Source organism: Cyprinodon variegatus, unplaced genomic scaffold (genome assembly GCF_000732505.1).
Source record: "Cyprinodon variegatus isolate N-32 unplaced genomic scaffold, C_variegatus-1.0 Scaffold1524, whole genome shotgun sequence".
Lineage (NCBI taxonomy): Eukaryota > Metazoa > Chordata > Actinopteri > Cyprinodontiformes > Cyprinodontidae > Cyprinodon > Cyprinodon variegatus.
The window spans coordinates 69,613-89,409 of NW_015151977.1; the positions used below are offsets into that span (position 1 = coordinate 69,613).

At 36.9% G+C, this 19,797-nt stretch overlaps 1 protein-coding gene across 9 annotated transcripts in view; it reads left to right on the forward strand.

Moving 5' to 3' along the window:
* The window catches only part of LOC107103765 (neuron navigator 1-like), a 96,349-nt gene that overhangs the window by 55,948 nt on the left and 20,604 nt on the right, over positions 1 to 19,797 (forward strand). For all 9 annotated transcript variants that reach the window (XM_015403582.1, XM_015403581.1, XM_015403584.1 and 6 more), the window contains 2 exons: positions 16,317 to 16,455; positions 18,512 to 18,785. In XM_015403582.1, the coding sequence (XP_015259068.1) occupies positions 16,317 to 16,455; positions 18,512 to 18,785 (413 nt within the window). The remainder of the gene's footprint in view (positions 1 to 16,316; positions 16,456 to 18,511; positions 18,786 to 19,797) is intronic.

Genomic DNA, 19,797 nt, shown 5'->3' on the forward strand with positions numbered 1-19,797 from the left:
ATATATATATGTGTGTGTGTGTATGTATATATGTGTATATATATGTATATACATGTAAATATGGGTGTGTATGTATGTAAGTATATGTGTATATATAACGGTGTATATCATCTGCATATCATTCTGGTTTTATATATTGCCTGTTTTAGAAGCAAATGTTCAGTTCTAGCCACAGATTCTCTATTGGATTAAGATCTCGACTTTGATATGACCTCTAATATGCCTATATTTATCTATATGAGGCGTATCCTTCATATAGAACAATTCTGACAATGTTTTAGGATGAAAACGTGTCCCTCCATTTAGAATTGAAAACCAATGTCTCTGGGCTCCCAAATACCAACTGGTAGTTGACACTGAGGACTTTATCATCATTGTCGCCAAGTTTTACAGTGGTAATGCACAGCTTTTCAGGTTCAGCCACTTGGTTTTCCATTAGGGTGACTAAAGCCGGGCATACACTGTGCGATTTTTTTTCAATCATTGCATGCAGCTACAGCTCATACAGTACGACGAAACTGCAGGGTTTCGTTGCGCAGTTTGAGTTCACAGCTCATGATGTATGTTCTCACACTGTGAGGCCCGACGCTGTGATGCAATCTATCTGCTCACACTATATATCTAAAACCATGTCAGACTCAGCTCCGCAGTGAGATGGCGCTACTCGGACTCGTCTATCCGGAAGCCTAACGAGTTGAAAAGTAATATTAAGCTCACTAGAGTGAAATGCGCTGTCTTGGCAATTTGTGCTATTTTGCGTGCTGAAAGCCCTAAAAAGAAAAAACGACGACATATTTGGACAAAGACATGGCTGAGCAACCATGGCTACTATGGTCTGTCAATTTTATGGAAAGAACTCCATTTTACTCACATCCCCGCCATGCTTCTGTGTGTTCCTCTGAGAGGAAGAAGAATCCTTGTTTGCGCATGACCACTGAGGGATTTGCCCACGACGGCCGAATGAAAATCCAACATGTTTGATTTTTCTCCCGACCTCACCATTTCTGATTGTGAGGTGGTCGTGAAAGGGTGATCGCCCTTCGTTACCCCCTGTACACTACACGACACATGATCAGGCTGAAAGTCAGCCCAATTGAAAAATTCCCGCACGACTAGAAAGTTGGCCCGAAAAGGGCATAAAATTGTACTGTGTATGCCCTGCTTAAAGGAGACACAATTAGAACCATAGGATCCGTCTGTGGCTTCTTGATTTATTTCAAAATGAGCAGTTAGCTGATAAATCAAACTTTTGCCAAATCCAAGCTGAAAGACCACATTAATATCTTTCCCATTCACAAAGGCACAAATTCTTTCTTTTGTTTACTTTTCAAATAAGAAATAGAGGGTATTCCAGCTAAAGCAAACTAAATAGCAGTCTACAGTTACATCCACTGACACAGCCATGTTTGCTTTGCTTTAGCCGCTTCTGACTGATGCCATAAACATTAGTGCATTTCATTGGTTCGAAACATATCTGTATCCAAGGCCTATGCATCTATTGGTTTCTGGCTATATATATATTCTGGATTGTATGAGTTAAAAAATCATTTAACCAATCATCTTGCTTGAAAGGTAAGAACCTTTTCCCCAATCTCAGTGTTTTACAGATTCTAACAGGTTTTCTTTCATGGTTGCCCTGTTAAGTCCCATCCATATTCTGATCAACGGAGGGTCGCTTTTCAGACCTTCTATAAGAGAACATTCTCCTCAGCATTAGGGTGTCTTCAACATTTTTCATCATAGTGATATGGTAGTAATAGCCGAACTGAATATGATTAATACTATGATCAGTTTTCTCCACACATAGCATTTTGCAGCCAGGCAAACAAACCTCAGTGAAGGTTAACATGGTCGGCCTGGTTTTCACTCTAGTTTTGCACTATGTGCATGTCTTGTCAGATTATTTTAGGATGTTGGATTAAAAATTGCCATGTGAGATTTTTAAAATCTGGAATTTACTTAACTTTCATTTTGGACATGTCAGCGGCGTTCCTTGTTTTTGTGTTATGTCGTTCCTTCACTAATGTTTACTAATTCCTCTGAGTAGCAGAGTTACCAGAGTTGTATTTATGGCAAACTTTAAAAAACACTACCCTGGGTTGGTCTATGGCATTCTTTTCACTGATGTTCCTATTTACATTTTGACAAAATATTAAAAAGCTCAAGTAGTATTATTTCTTTTTACAAGGCATATTTTAACAGTTTATGTTCACAACTGGCCATGTAAGTTGTTCTTATCTCTGTTTGAAAATTGAACATGTTTCCTTAAACAGAATGACTGTCAAAAGACTGATAAACTAGAATAATTATAAGCAGACTCATAAAAGCATACGCCCTTCAAACTGTCACCAAGTTCTATGATTAAAACCAGGGCTGATGAGAGTCCAAATTTGCTCATGTGCGTCAGGCTGTTTGCCCACACATACTAAACATGGACCACTACCTAACTACATGCAGCCAACAAAAAGATTTGGTCAGCTCAGTTAGTCACATTAATGGAAATCTGACATAAGGTTATGTTTTTCACATCCTAGCACCCTTAGCAATGTTGTATTTAAATAAAAAATTTAACAGTATAATGTAAAAGGATCAATGCTATTTAGTAATGGCGTAAAAGTTAGTGATAAACGGTTTCTTCGATGTTAAATGTATGTCTAATTGGTTAAAGACTGTCTAAATTATATAACCATCACAATAATGTCCTTCTGCACAGATAAATACGATGAAGTCGCATGTTGTTCATATTGTTAATCAATGGTTGGGCAGTGTATATTGACAGAGCTTATTTCTTTATTTTTTTATTTTAACCAAATATAAATAGTCCAATAATTACACACTTGCTATTTAAAAAGTCTTTTAATAACAATTTCAATTTGGCTCACACTGTCTGTAGTACATTTAGAAATTTTTCCCATTAGCCTGAACAATGATTTTTAAAGTCAGACTTGTTTAGCTCATTTATTTACCCCAGCAACAATCAAATTTGGATTTTAGGAGCCATTTTCATGCATTTTTTTCACTTTCAACCATATTTTTATGTTTATCTAATAAAAGCCCCAGCATCCAACTCACACCAAAATAAAATAAATGTCTACTCTTATTGAAACACTGGTCAGGAAATTCAGACAGTGGTGCATCTAAATGTTGCAGGACAATCGCTCTTAAGGACTGGACCTGCGAACCCCATACTTATTCATCTTCTATGTCAAGCCAACTGATTTTTACCAGAAAATTTGGGGGTTATTTGAAGGTTTCATATCTCTTTACTAAGCTGTTTTTCTTTTTTTTTTTTCAGTTTTTCCTCTTAAGTTAAGAACCCAGAAAGAGGGATTTAGATCAATCTGTTTTGGAAATGTACTTCTTGTATATTTAGATGCTTAAGATGCTGGTTTGGATTTAAAAGGAACATCTTTTATTTCCTGATGATTCTGGATGTGTGGAAGAGGTGAGCAAGAGGTGGTGCATTAAAAAAAACCCTAAGGCTTTCAAAACCAATGATTGCATAAAGGCTAAAGGTAATACTTTCACTAGAATAATGATACATTGTCAGGAAACCTGAAGTCATGTTGCCAATAACAAGAAATTGATAACTGCATGAATATTAGAGTATTGCATACTGACTCACCCAGCCCAGTTTCTCAACCAATCACCAACGCAGTCACATTTCGACAGGTTTCTGTTATGCTGTACACAGACGGCACAGTCATCCTGCTGCTTTCCGTCAATCTCTCATCAAAGTCCATCAGCGTCAGACAATAAGTTTACCGCAGAAAATGTAAAAAGCATCAAATTGTGTCAGAAAATTCATAAAAAATCTTTTAAATGGTACAGATCATTCCTATGGTGCGGATCGGGTAGGGACAGGAACTATAAAATTCTTTATCCAAAAGCCCATATAGACCTAGACACTTTGATGCCCTATAAGGGATTTTTTACAACTTGAAACTGCCGCAATATCACCCAAAGCTACCCATGTATCTTTGTATAGGGGTATATTATTTGTGTGTAATAAACAAGCTAATAGAGTACTTAAGCATAATTTTTACACTGTAACAACTTCATGATCATTGCGCAGCTATTTTTCCCATTTTATCATGTTGACTTCAGATACATTTAAAAACTAATTATAAGGGATAACCAGAGAGAGTAAAACCATGGGATTTTTGGACTTGAGGTATCTTATACAAGTTTTGATCTTTTGCAAGTAAATTTGTTTTTAATCACTTCTTATAAGGTTATTTGGGAGACCACAGTATGCAGCAACAGTTACTTGTAACCTGTTGTCATCAGGCGGACATACGTTTTAATTTTATTGTACTCACAGGAGCCAGTGTTCAGAGGCAGAGCTCATATTTTCATGAGGTGGACCCTCCTGTGGTTTAGTGCGTTTCACTGGTACATCAAAGCTAAAGACGGAGCAAAAGCCAGACAACAGTGCACCTTAACTGGCAGCGGGAGATGAAGCAAAAGCTTTGAAGCAAACATAAACAGCCATGCTGAAAAAAATGACCTCAGGATGTCACCATAACTTGACAGTGAAATCTTTCCAATAAAGAGTGGAAGAAGGTTAAAAAAATTGACAAAGTATTGAAGCGGCGAAAAAGGAAGACAATTTTATAAAGCGGTGGCTGATTTGTCATTTTCCCCTTGTCTGTGTGTGCTTGTGGAATGGTATGCTTATGTGAAACTCCATATGTTGAAGGATTAGGGAGTGGAAACCAAGAATACATCCTCTGGAATGTAAAGTGTGTGTTTTGGGTGTACAGATGGTAAGGAATGTCTGCTAAACTCACTTTAAGTGGCAGACGAATGTGCATTTCTTGGTAGGAACAGCAGGTGATGGGTGCGCCTTGAGTCCTCCTGGTCGATACCACATGTGGACACATTCGGACATACAGATAAAAACAGACTCATCTAACAGTTTGTCTTGCATTCACAACCATATGAGGAGTGTTGGCGTTTTATAAGGAGCCTGCCTTTTCTCAGCCAGCAGAGGTAAAATAGCGTCTTAGCTCTAGTCAATGGGTCTTTCAATCTTTTCTGTTTAGCTGATGTTTTGACAATCATTAACAGGTGTTTAGTGGTGGTTAAGTCAGATTTGTTGTCTGTTTTATTCTGTCAGACTTGACTTAAACAAAAGCTACCCAGTCACATTCTCCGTCCATAATGCCTTTATATATTTACACAAAAAGTTGTTTTTTGCTTGTGTGGCTTGTTTAATAATCTACTTTTAAAGAAAATAAAGTCAAGTTCATGAAGCGACTATCCAGTTTCTACAACCAAATATCAGAACGGAACCTAAAAATCTAATCTGTCTCATATCTTCCTTCATAGGAAGACTGTTAGAAATTCAAACACTACCATTGATACATTTATTTTTCCAAAGATGCAACTGGTTTGCTGTACTACTGTTCTAATTATTTCCTTTTCAATGTTATCACGTTTGTTTTTATGTCCATGTGTTTTCCGTCCACACTGCCGTCCACTTCTCAGTTTAAATTATTGCCAGCTCTGTTACTTTTCCTTTGGTTCTGTTGATTAAAAAGCAGCTGCTGTCTTGAACACTTGTGTTTGGAGTTAACCACATGTCTTTGACTGTCCTCTGCACAGCTGCTTTAAGTTAACAGGAACCTGTAAGAACTATGCTTTATTCAAAAAATGCTGCCTCCCCGTCCCTCTTTTCCTTCCTTTGCTCGATCTGACTCTCTTTTCTTCTTCTTTCTTTTTTGAACCAAAACATCCGCCCTGTGCCGTTAATTCATATAACCGTTAAGTAAGCTGACGTATCTGGTGGGAGGCAAGAGGTAATTCTACCCCGAGATCCTACCCTCGTCCTGGGCCTCTGTGTGCTGGGGTTCCCCCTTAGAGCTCCTCCCCAACTCTTAGGCGTTGAGTTTGGACTAAGAAGCTCCCCACCCTGCACCCCAGACTGAACTACTTATACAGGAGATTTAAAAGGCCATTCAAACTTGTCCCAGGAGTGCTTTCCTTCTTCTATTTCCTGCCCTTTAGTGTAGAAGAGATGGACTTTGGAGATCAGAGGTTAATGGGTTATAAGAGAGCTTTGTTTGTCCAACTCTTATAACACTTTTCTTTGCCATATAGCTTCAGAGTTGTATTCTCTACAATATGAAAAAAGATTTTTTAACCTTCATATGTCCGTACTTACTCTGAAATGTAAGTTAATAGTGTTTTGTTAATATTTTGATGGTGTGGAAATCTCCACCCCAGACCTGTTTAGACTGGAAGGGAATTAACCTTTGAACTGTGACCCTGGCTGAGCAGATTTACTATAAGGACATTAGACCAAGAAGTTTGAAAAGAAAAAACAAAGGAGTCTTTCCTTTCAAGGTATCAGCTTCTTCGTTTCTCCCCTTTTTCCTTTTTGGGCCTTAGGGTTTGAGAAGATCAAGATGACCCAGCTAGCATCAACATCATCAGCACTTGTGCTTTTCTATTTTTTTTCCCCGAAGATTTTTCTCTCTCTTCACTACTCTTAAAATGAAAGTTTGAGCTGTGGTTTTTACATGTTCTGTGCTTTATCCTGACAAGAATAAAGCTAACATGAACAAACTGTAATAAGACTAAAGACATTACAGAGAAAAAAGAGTTTTATTCTCTAAACCAGGTAAGATTTTTTTTCTTCCACTTAGTCCTTTCTGATCCAACTGTCTACCTACTTGCACTTCCTCCATACTTGAAAAGAAGTATTTGACTGAACAGGATTTTCTGTTAAATCCAGTTTTCCACCTACACAAATCAGATAAGCCTTAGTGGAATTGCTTATTGTGATTTTGAGGGAGAACCAGAGAAATGGACCTCAATATTCTTCCATTTAACAATCGCACCTTCGAGACAGTAAAACACAGCCGTCAGTAGAGCAGTGTCTTTTTCAAAACTGCAATTATTCTTAGCGTTTCAGATCACCCATTTCTGACAGCTAGTTCAAGCTTAGTGTAGGGCATGGCAGCAGTTGTCTCTTAAACCCTGAGGCCATTGCTGTCAGTCAGAAGCACATAAAAGATCTCTTGTCATTGTTCATTTAGGGATGAATCTTCCGTAGCTTCGACACACACCTCTAGTTGTGACCACTGGCCCGACCTGATCCTAGTGGCAGATGGAATTAACAGTAATTGTGAGCTCATTAACTCCAGCCTGTGCTGTAATCTCCTGTAATCCCCAAATACTGCTGGGTGTGTGTATGGGTGTGTGTAAATGCGAGGAGACAAAAGGCTGCTGAAACAGCTCTGACGCATTGTGCCATCGCACATTGTGGAAACACGAAAGGGAGGAAATAATAAATAAAGCTAAAAAGGAAATCATTTGTACGAAATGCAGGGCTGAATCTACAGTCTAGTTTTAATTGGGCGTTCTGCTGCTACAATGATTTATTGCACAGGCAAAAAACTGAATGCAATTGAAAGACTGTTACAAGGGTTTTAATTAAAAGCCTCTCTCTTTTTTTAGCAGATTTGTTGTTAATTACGTAGCAATTGCGCCGAGCATCCAAACAGCATGGCACAATTTATTAAGAATTGGTGTAATCAATTTTTATCAGCTAGTAAATGTTTGCACAGCATGTGGAGAAGTTAGTGTTTGATAAGAAAACAGTATGTCTTTAGAATTTCTGTTGAAATGACATGTTTTCTGAATATTAAATACATTTTTTAGTAACAAGTTTAATACCTGCTGCATATTTGCATTCAGTCAATGAGAGCTTGTCTCGGATTTTCCATGAAGATACTTCAATATGACCTGCTTAGGAAATGTCTCCCTCGCCTTTAGTAATAGAGCAGAAAACCAAATCTTTTGCATCTTTAGAATTAAAAAAGGTCATTGAAAGGTTCCACAGCCCCGACTGAAAATAACATTACACTTATAACCCACTGAGGTGGATCACAGATATATGAAAATTTGTGTTTATGTCTGTGTTATTTATTTATTTCTTGTTGATAATCTGATGAGGCAGTCCAAGCACCCATATTGTTTGCCATCTGTGCTCACAGTTGCACCATATTCACCTCTTTTCTTTCACCAGGTAGCCATTCACCAATGTATAGCTAAATATTTGAAAAACACTCATGTTTATTAAATGTCCCCCTTTCCTTTCGTCAGTTTCAGCATGGTTTTGCAAAAAAAAGCAACAAAAAATGGGTGTGGTCGGTCATGACCTCTGCTGAAATGAATCAGAAATTTGAGAGTGTGTGCTTAAGTGTGTTTACACGGGAGTCTCTGTGACTGTTTGTGAGCGAGAAGTCAGTTGGTGTTAGATCCTGTTTTACATGTCCAAACTGAAACCTGTAGAGAGTGTTGAAGGGGCAGTTCATAATACATTTATTGTTTCTACCTTTTTATGGTTGAACTTTTAGTTTAGTTACTCTTTATTGCTTTAGGGTTTATCAAACCCTATCTGTCTTATCATAACTGGTCCTCTGGTTATTCATTTTATTTCAAAATTACCAAGCAATTCATTTTAAACAGCTCTCACTCTTTGTCATTGTTTTGTGATACTAGCCTGGTATGGTGTCAGAGAATGATAGATATAGTAAATTTTCACACTGGCATTTAGGGCTGCAACTAATGACTATTTTGCGGATCAGTTAATCTGTTGATTATTTTTTTGATTAATAATCAGATAGCAAAAGGTTCCTTAAAGAAGACTTTTTACGAAATTAAACCAGATGAAACAAAGACTTTTCCACTTGAGAAGTTCTGGATAGAACATATTGACAGACGAAAACATTCGTTCAATCTTAAATGCAAAATGATTATATATTTTTTTCAAAATTTTGATAATTACTGCTCTAAGTAGGTCGCTCTGTCAGCTAAAGGCATGTTTTACAGTCTTTATACTCCAGTTAACGATTAAGCAATTACTGAATTAGTTGCCGATTATTTCTGCAATAAATTAATCTGATTAATTGTTTCAGCCCTACTGATGTTCTAAAACATCCAACCCTGCACACCTACAGGATAAAGGATTTATCTTTAAGACAAAGATTTATGAGCAATGTACAATAAATCAACTTCCAAGTTACAATAGTTATGTCAACAAACTCTTAAATTTAGACTAGTAACATTCAACTTACAAAATGAAAAAAAGAAATAGAAATAATTAACCTATGAAATTTAACTACGACCAATAACCGATTATAATAGTTCAGTGTCTATATGTATGTTTACGAACCTAAGTTTGTTTTGAGGAACTGGATTAAGGTCAAATTAGCTTTAAAACCCATAAAAGTGGAGTAATACTGTGTGTTCTAGGATTAAGTCTCTTTTGTTCCCCTTGTAAAGTTTAGTCCTTGCTCCATCCCAGGTTTTGGCCGAATAAAACTAACCAGAGAAACACCTGCACTTAGGTAAACATGTCTCATTGTATCAGAGGTTTTGTCTTCCGTCAGCCACAGATTTAGAAATTTCAAAAAGCTCAGTGATCTAATCCCCTGATGCTTTGCTTGGGTCCCTCATTAATGCTTGTTTGGTGCCCTTTTTCCATTTACCTCAAAAAATCCAACCAGGATCACATCTGACTTTGCCATTTTGGGTTCTGCCATGTGACACTTGAGGATTTTAATAGAAATGGAAAGTTCCCTGTCCTCTGAAGGACTGGAGAATTTCCATCCTTTTACGCAAGTTCGACTGGAAAGTCACTGGCAAAATATCACCCTGGTCTGCAAGTGTTTAACCTCATGAGGGGACAGATTTCTGTACCGTCTCTGTTCTTATTTTTTAAATAACTCACAGATATTGTGGGTATCTTTAACTTGGTTTATTTACAAGATAAATAAAGAAAACTAAATAACACTTAAATTGATCTGATATTATCTATGACAAGTTTTACCAAAACATCTTGCCTGCTAATGATAAGTATTATTGGCATTTCTCCTTGCCCTGTGGTTTTCAAACTGTGGTACCTTTACATCTGGGGGTACTTTGGTTGTTTTTAATGGTAACTAAGCTGTGTTAGATTGGTCTCAGAAGCTACTACACCGACACCCTTCTATGAGGTACTCGCTTAGCAGGGTAATTCTTGGGTTTTTCCATCTTAAAGCTCAGAAAATTAAACTTCCGAGTGCAAAGTGACAGAGCGTTTGCTAACATTATTTAGCTCCACTCTGCGTGATGTAGAGCTACCCAATCACAGATGGAAAACAATGTTTTGCAAGAAAATTCTTATCCTTGTCCAAACAATAACCAGCAACTTAGAAACCTGCAGCGGCAAATGTTATATTTTTTTTATAAAGCGTCCAGTAAAAAGCTAATTTCTTAGCAATTTAAGCCAACAACCTTCTTTGAATTTAATGTGTTCAAACAATAAAGTAACATTTTCAATGTTATGAAATGAAATATAAGATATAAATAATATGATCTAAACTCTGAGAAATGCCAATTAGCTATATATTATCGCAAGTTCTATGCTTTAACTATTGTTTGATTTTTAAGTTGAGGTTAATGAGAAAACTATTTTGATTTCAGAATTGTCGGGGATCCAACCTTTTTATTTACTAGATTTCTCCAGCTTGGAGGTTTGATATTGATGAATAAGATTAATGAAAGTTTAATCTATATATGTTTTTTTTCATCTATCTCTCTCTCTGCTGGAAGTTTCAAACCACTGCATTAAAACTTCATATTTTCCTCTTTGTCTACTCTTTAGGCAAAAGTCAAAACAACCTGACAGTCTAAGTTATGATGTATCTTGATTTTATTATCTCAATTACTTAGATAGTAGCTGAAAATCTTTCTATTTCTTTAAACATTTCTTCATTTGAAGATTTAGTGAAACATTGTGTTACCTTATTGTGACATTAGGATTATTTATTCCTCAGCCAAGGGTTGGACATCTGCCTAAATTACGTGATATTAGATGAGATAAATTTGACGTGGTTATGTATTTTAGATTGATCCTTTCTGCATGATGTGTTCTGTATAACCGGATATGAAAAACAAAATAATAACAAATATAAAACACCAGGAAAAACCTTACTTATTCATTATTGTTGTTAATTATTCTAAACAAACTGCCATCTCATCTGATGTAAAGTGATTTGTAATGGTCACAAAAAGGTTCTGTGGTGTAGCATTGTAGATAGGATTGCAAGAGTCTCTGTTCGGCTACAGTTGATGTTTGTTTTGGTTGGGAGCTTATCATCTGAGACTGTTAACTCTGCTGTTGGGGACTGGCAGGTTTCCAAGCCCCATGCACCACAGACAGATACTTTCTCTCTGTTTTAAGTTTTCTTTTCTTTTGTCTTTATTTTAGCTGGAGCTACTGTATGTTATTAACTGTCTTTCAGTTCCATAGAAATGTCAGGTAAAGGTGGACAAAGCTCTTGCTTTGAAATTAGACCAAGTAGCCCTACAGAACGTGAAAGTCTCTTAATTTTATGGCAGTTATTCAGCGCATTTGTCCGTTGTCCTGATAGCTTGTGAAGCCAGCAGTGTTTGTGTGGGTGTGGCTGGTCAGTTTTCTCTGCAGACTGCATGAGGAACAAAGAAACATGATTTGTCTGAAAAGAGGATGCTGCTTATGTGACTACTACATCCTTTGTTTTGAGGCAAAGTCTGTCTGTGATGCCTAACCTGTCTGCTTTGTATTTAAAGTTATGCTCATAGTGCTGCAGGAAAACCCTTGTGTTCATTCTTTCCCCATCGTGCCTGTTAGCTAAGCTGAGAAATGGTTGCAATAACATGCAACTCAGCCTAATTGACAAGTATTGTACCTTAAATCAAATCAGAATGGATTTTCTTTTTGCTCACACAATTACAACCATAAGGTTCCATTTTTATTGTCTAGAGCACTTTCTTTTTCCGCCAGCCTTACTTGTAGAGGAATTAAACTGTTTAAATTTACAATATATCATTTGCACCTAAGATCTAAAATTGCATATAAAATATATATAATGCGAGAGGAAAGTTTTTCAAGCAGTGTTTACTGTAAAGCTGTAAAAAAGTTCCCATAGATGACTGCAGTGCTAATAATAACTGCAACTTCTGTAGCAAAATGAGGAAGAAGAGAAGGACAAACAAAAGGTTCTTATTAGGCCTGTTATTTTCTGCAAGATAAACTGTCCCAGAAATTAATGCAATAAAACATAATAATGTCATTCAGTATAAATCCAAAGTGCTCCCATGCTTAAGCTGTCTTGTTCAGCTTTGAAATCAAGTCCATCTCTTGTTATTCCAGATTTCAACTAGCATTAGTCTGGCTTTCTGCTTCTTAGTAAGAAGCCCCCTATGCTACACTAAAGAAACTATAAGGGTTGAAACAATGATTCGGATTAATGGTGATTAATCAATTATTGAAATAATGGTCAACTAATTTAGCAACTGATTCATCGTTAACTGGAGTGTAGAGACTCTAAAACATGCCTTTAGCTGACAAAGCAACCCACAGAGCAGTAACTATACCAAAATTGTAAAGGAATATATAAACATTTTGCATTTAAAATAAAAACCTTTTTGTCGATTAATCGAAAAAACAATCAACAGTTTAATTGATTTGCAAAATGATTTGCACCTTTAGACAGGTGGGTTTACACTGATGCACCTCAGTAAAAGTAAAAAATAGAAATAAGAGGAAAACAAGCAAGCATGCAAACATAAATCATTGAGCTCACTTAAATAATTGAAATTATTGTTATTTTGCAAATTGATTTTTTTCCCCTTATTGTGCTGGGCCTTGTTCTAATACAAAAAAACAGCTCCTTTCTAAAATCATGACAGTAAGTGAAAAAATGGGGAAGTATATTTAAAAAACAGACTGTTTTCTCAGTCTCTTCATGTTTTATATTTTTAAATCTTGCATCCACCCACTTTAGTCAAGTCTCTGCGTAGTTAATTATCTTTTCCAGCTCTTGTTTTTTTAATCTTATTTAGTGAAGAGTGGTTAAAATGAGTTGCCTGTCAGGGTTTTCTGCAGTAGATCAATATTTTGCTCTGCACTAAGCGAAGAAATTAAGTTTTTACGGAATAATTAAACTCTGTCTTCACCAATACACTTTGTATTAAGATATACCATTATAATAGGTTTAGAATCATCCATAGTTAACTTCTAAGGTATTTTACTTTTATATATATTATGGGTGAATAGTTCACTCCCTGGGATTAAAAAACTGAAATATGGACACAATGTCTCTTTTTATTCCTTCTGACTGTACCATCTCTCACTCTTTTGTTGAGTTGGAAAGGCTGGCAAAGCAAATACGTAATGGAATTTTACTCCCAAAAGATTTTGGGTTTACTTTTTATTGCATATTTAGACTACTTGGTACAGTCCAACCACCTACATAATACATGCAATAAGCTTGGTAGATTCTTTTTATGATATCTGACCCCTGACCTTGCCTGTTTTCTGAGCTTCATGCTTTCACTTCTGTCAGCGGGGGGACATCATCTCAGCAGAGAGGCTGTTTGATGTGTTTCACATCAGACGTGAATTATTCAACAAAAAGAGCGCTAGCATACAGAGCCTGCTGGACAGGTAAATAGGCCTTTGACAACATAGGAAAAATAAGTGTCAAAGGGAAACCATAACTGTTTGTCTCCCAGCAGTCGATTTGTTTCATTAAAGAAAAATATAACAGTATGTTTTACTGTACATGTAAATAAACAAGGACAACAAAATATATTTTTTGAGGTTTATCTATTTTTTGTAATTCTTTCTAAAACAGACCTAACAGTCTATTTTTCATAATCTCTTTTTATGGAAAAAAAAAATGCGTTTCTCAGATTTAAGGTGGCTTTCTCTTACCAAAGGGTAAGTGGAAGGAGCCGTCTCCTTTTCTCTATGCAAATGAGGCAGTCTGGCACCCCAGCTGATTGTTAGTTGCTCTAGTAGCTTTTGTCTTCTCTGTCTGTTCAGATTTTGGTGAAAATATGAAAAAAATATTGAGAAAAAAAATTATCCCCACTGTTTAAGTATTCTTTAGTAATAAGAAAGGAATACATCTTCAGGCTTTTGATTTTTTTGTTTTTGGCGTATTTCTGGTCCATTTTGTATATCTGCCCTTTTTCTGACTCTTGTTTTCAGATTGGTGTGACAGACATCAATTTCAGACTTAAAATCTTGTCTGATCTTTTTTGTGCATAAGATATCCACAGGCTAGAAATCCGGCCTTCATTCCTTGACTGTCTATGATAACCCCCCATCTACTCCCCTCCGGGCCACAGTGTGACCCATTCAGGCACCCAAGTGGAAGGACCACAACACTTCCCCACCCTCTGTCCTCCCCTCTGTGGCTGTATATTTGACCTCATTAGATAGGATTTGCATTTAAACATGGTTTGCTGTACAGTTTCTCTTCGGTTTCCTGCTCTATTGACCTCAGCGAAACATAATCCCTACCCCCTGACCCTCCAAATGTGACCTATTTAGAGTAACAAGCTCATTTTATTCAAAGCCAACATACATACTACAAGTTAGAATGGAGCCCCCAGTTTGACCTCACTCTGATGTTCCCAAAGTCAGTGCGTTTGGCTGAAATACACATTAACTGTCACAGTGGTGAGGCTGCTGGATGTATGACAATAGATAAAAATGTCAATCAATATCTACAAGGGAAAAAATGTCATAATTCATTTGGGCCATCTTGCGGTGATGAAGAAGAAATAAACTGTAGAATTAATCTTTTTTTAGTTGGACAAATCAAATCAAACCATACACATCCTAATGGACTTTGTTTTAATAAGCATGTAGAAAAGTCTAACCATTAACGAACATTCTATTAATAATTGAAAACATAACTGAAACTGCCCTTATGTGTTAATATATCGGCTCCTTAGGACCCAGCAGTTGAGTGGGGGATCCCAAATACCCTTCAATGTTCTCACAAAACATTCTTTAAATTTTATATTTTTATTACCCTTAAACTTTAATTAATGTATCACATTAGTTCACAACAGATTTCTTAAATCAGGGATCCATTTTATAAACAGAAATAGACTCAGTCCAGTCAGACAGAGAAATTTATTTTTAATTGCTTCTTAATTACAAAACTAGTTTTAACTGGTATATGATTATATATAAAAAAAAAAAAAACATTAACTCACATTGAGTAATTAAATTAACAGCAATTTCTCCTTCTTACCAAGCATGTGGCGCAGTGAATGGTTGATTGCATTTAGTTAACTCATTCTTAATCTCTCATGATAAGCATGCATGGGGCAACTGGGAAAAGTTGCTTTTAATTGAAATATACCAAAAGAAATCTGATGTCAAATTATGATAAATTATTCTAAAATAGCCAAGTGCAACTTGATCAAGAAAGTTAAATAATGTTAATAAAGCTTAAGTGGCTCATGTGTGATGAACTGTAAGTGGGTCCCTATTAATCAAATTCTGCTTTATTTCCCATACATCTGCTCTGGTTGTAGCGCTGCTCAGTAATTTAATCTGGATCGCTGAGGTTTTTCACATTCTTAATAAAGGTGTAGTGTCTCCATCTCAAATATGCACTAAGCAGCACTATATTACTGTACATATCAAGGCTAAATTTGTATTTTTCACTGTAGATTAGCACTCACTGGCTTTTTATATTGAAGATTATTCTCCTCATTAACTCTGTTATGAGCAGTCACATCCAGCCACAAAATGAGACTGGATGTGAATGTGGGTGTATAAACCAGTGTAGGTTCCTCAGTTCTATTTCTGTGAGTGTGGGTTGAGGTTTTCAATAGCTCTCCAGACAGCAGATAGTTAACATAGAATGAAAGCTGGAATAAGTAGAGCACTTAGCTTTTATATAGGGCCTCTGAATTTTTAATCAAGAAACAGAGCAGAAAACACAAGTGAGACAATTTGATACTAATTGAAGGAAATTACATCTAAATTTGATGGAATATGATCGATATTTACAGGAAAGCAGATACAGTCTCTGCATATCATGTCTAGACTAAAGACACTTTCAAGTTAACAAATGACTTCAAAATAGACTGATCCTACATCTGCAAACCACATTTTAAAGATTGCACCAGAATTTAGGTGGTTTACATTTTCGGAGGCCAATAATCCAAATATATATTTTGGTATTTGATTATTCATTTGATCTACTTATTCATAACTTAGAAAAACAATTCCTTTTCAATAATCAAGTCTCTTCAATGCCTTTGTTCACTTTGTCTAAAATTGTTTTCTTATCGCACTATTTACATCTAATTAAACTCTTGAGTTTTAAGTTGGTATTAATTTATGTTGTGATCATTTCCATTGTATCACTTCTCCAAAAAGTCTCTGTATAAAAGGAGAACAAATAAAAAACATAAACATGGCTATTATCTAACTGGCCTCTTTGTCCTTGTTCGTTCTTTCTCAGTTGGGATGAGAGCAGTTCCATCAGCAGTGGCCTGAGTGACGGCTCAGACAACCTGAGCTCTGAAGAGTTCAACACAAGTCCCACCCTGAACTCTCTCCCCACCACTCCCATTGGCTCACGCAGGAGCTCAACCATGGTGGTAAGAGACACAAACAGCTGTCTGATATGAACTAGCACTCTGCAGTACACACATGCTAATGTTTGTATTGATTAAGCCATTAATGCACTGATTAAGATCTGAATGGTATAGCAGAAACACAAACAAGAAAAAGCAACAAACTATTTAAGAAGAAATTGCTAGCCTAAGCATTCTACATATGCCCATAATATGTATTGCATCGATTGATGTTTGCTGCATGCAGAGCATCTGCATTTTTTTCAGGCTATATTTAAGGAGCTTTAAGACGTATTAAACTCTTGAGTTTAAGATTTAGACATTTTTCTTTCAAGGGTGTTTCAAATGTATAAGTTGACTTTAATCAACACAGATTGCTGATAGGTAACTCCATATAAAGCAGCTTTAAAACCTTTTATTTAACTGATCTAACTTAAGATTTTGACAGTACTTCTCCCAAGTGAGCTGGCGTACAGATAACCGCTATTTTTTTCTTAGAATTAAATGTTTCAGATTGTTTAAAACTAATTATAATATAGATTTAATAAAGATTTTATTCAAGAGAAGAACAACTTGGGCCCATTAGAAAAAGTACATTCACTGTCTCTCAACCTAATAACTGTTTTTTCCTCCCACCTTTTATTGCATTAGCTGCCATCAAGCATTTGCAAGAACTATGCAGAAAGTAAAGCTCGTATTGTTTTTAGAAAGTGGAGGACTGAGATAGTTATTGAGATTCTTCTGTAGCTACTTGGACCTTAATAAATGCTTGTGTTTTCTTAGAGCGCCTGATTTAGGTCACACCTCCGCTGTGTGATGTGTCTGACTAATCTGGTGGGATTTTAGAAGCAGAGAGACAGCGATAGACAGAGGGAGGTAGAAAGAGAGGATATCAGTGTAACTATGGCAACCACAGCATGTGGATGCTCCACGTAAGTCTTTGTCTGTTCATATACTAAAGGACAGGTCTAGAGCGCAACACTCTGGGAACAGACACACACACACATAAATGGGACCATCTGCACTCCTGCAACCAGGCCAACGAGCCGGAAGAAACTCAGCGCCTCCCACCACGCCTAGTCGTAGGAGTCATAGCAACCATTAGAGCTCGTGGTATCATCACCATGGCAACCTTGCATCACATCATTATGCACCCCACAAACTCTAATACACGTGGCCCCTTGTATTCTCGCCCCAAAGCCATGTGCCCGTCTATTTATTCCGTTTTAATTTTCTTAAAGTCTCTATCCATCTGGAATCTCTATCAGGCATAACATATGATCTTCTGAGGTCCGAGGTGGAATCTTTCTCATTTCAAGACGTTCGTGGGTGATGTAGACAGCTCATCTTTCCGCTTTATCTTTGTGCTCATTTCAGTAAATCTATCTGTGTGTGTTATGTATATTTTGCTATCTGTCCCGATATGTATCTTACAGCTTCTGTTTCAATAATCAAGTATCATGTATGAGGAAATGACAGTGTTTAATCATGACACACCAGCTCAGTGTTATCTCTGCCTCAGGTGATGTGACTCTGTGCGTGGGTTATGTTGTTTACCATGACAAAAAGCATTCAGGAATCTGATTTTCGTGGGAAATATTGGGGAAAAAATTTCCTTAACTGACAAATATTTAGATACATTGGGTAACTGGTAATCGTCTACACAATAGAGCATGGACAAAAACTTGACTGACTTGATGAGGGAAATGATATTCCAATTTCCTCATTGTTTGCATTGAGCCAAAGAAACCTACAGTAGATTATGTTCCAGTGGGAAGATGCTGTGCGGCTTCTTTGATAGAGTGTTAACAATTTTTCTGTTTGTTGTGTGTAGTGTCGAAAAAGGGGGACAATTCCAGTATCAAAAAAAACAATAAATCAGCCACTCTTGTATAACTATTTCTATTAATTCCAAGTTTAATTGAAAAGGTGCATCAAAGTGCGCTTTTAAGAACAAGTTAATAGATCTGGTCCATCTTACTGCAAAAAGATGATGTAATTACCCTTTTCAGTTCAAAGAATTTATTTAAAATTTTCATCAAAAATTCTCACCAAATAAAATGTTTTTTTTTTTCTTTAGATGCGCACGGATGCAGAGAAGAGATCCCTGGTAGAGAGTGGACTGTCTTGGGATTCTGATGACAGCAAACCCAGGAGCAAAAGCCAAGGCGGTGGCTCTTTTGACACAGGAAGCTTGAAGTCTGAGTCGGCCAAGAAGTGGAAAGCAGAGAAGGGTGAACTAAAGAAACCGCAGACCCTGGGCCAGGGAAATGGGTTGAAAAAAGGGAGAAACCCACCTGTGGGAGTCACCTCTCCAATCACACATACTTCCCAGAGTGCACTGAAAGTGGCAGGTGAGTCCTTAAACAGGCTAATGTGGCAAAATAAAATGTAATGTGACTACCCTCTAATTAGCTTAAACAGAGGTTAAGATTTTTCCAGCTTTCTGTTCATTCTCACTTCTTTCTGGCTGTCTTACACCCACACAGTTAAAGACACACTCTCTGTCTTTGTGAGACACATTCACCCACAGCTGCAGCCCACCCTCTGGGGCCAGAAAGTGGTGCCATGTATCAAATGCCCATCACCACCCACGCCTTTCCTGCCAACTAAACACATACAAACACATAGACTCACTGACCGACAGTTCTTTTTTTTTTTTTTTCCTAATATCCTCTACAATTAAAGCTCTATTTTTGGGTTTGGACAGAGGGAATTTATAGCTGCAAAAGAAAGGCTTTGCAGGATGTGTGTGTGTTTGTATGTGCAGGGTCATCTGAACTTGTGCCAGCCTTCAAAAGTTTCAGCCGTCACACTAACAAAGAACACAATAGTGGGGATTGTGCAGCTGCCTGTTAAGCACACCATCTGTGTGCTCTTTATGCACACATATACACTAACTGTCTCACTCATTAGATAAGCAGAACAACAGGATATATTTATAACAATATTCTGTGTCGTTTACGTAGAAAGACTGTGCAGGTGTTTTCTTTTTTCTGTGTGACTGTCCCGTGTTTGTCCTGCCAGCTGTTGAAATACTAGATATCCCAAACAAGGGTGTTGGACCAGCCTGTGATCTCTGTGTGCCTGCCTATTATTGTTATCAATAAAAGTCCTCAGCGGGAATTTGTCACCATGTCCACAAAGTTAGCCTCCAACATTTGAGACAGTAATTATTCAGAAGATGAGACCAACAGAAAACAGATTTTGAGGCTCTTCAAAAGAGAGTTTGCAAATTTAGTAACGAGGGAAATTTAGACTAATTCAAAGTATTTACAGCACATGAATGAGTTCAGTTTATCTTTGAGGTTTGGCAAAAGGCGCTGTTTCTGTCTGTTGCTGATTTTATTAAGTGTCTGCGTGTTT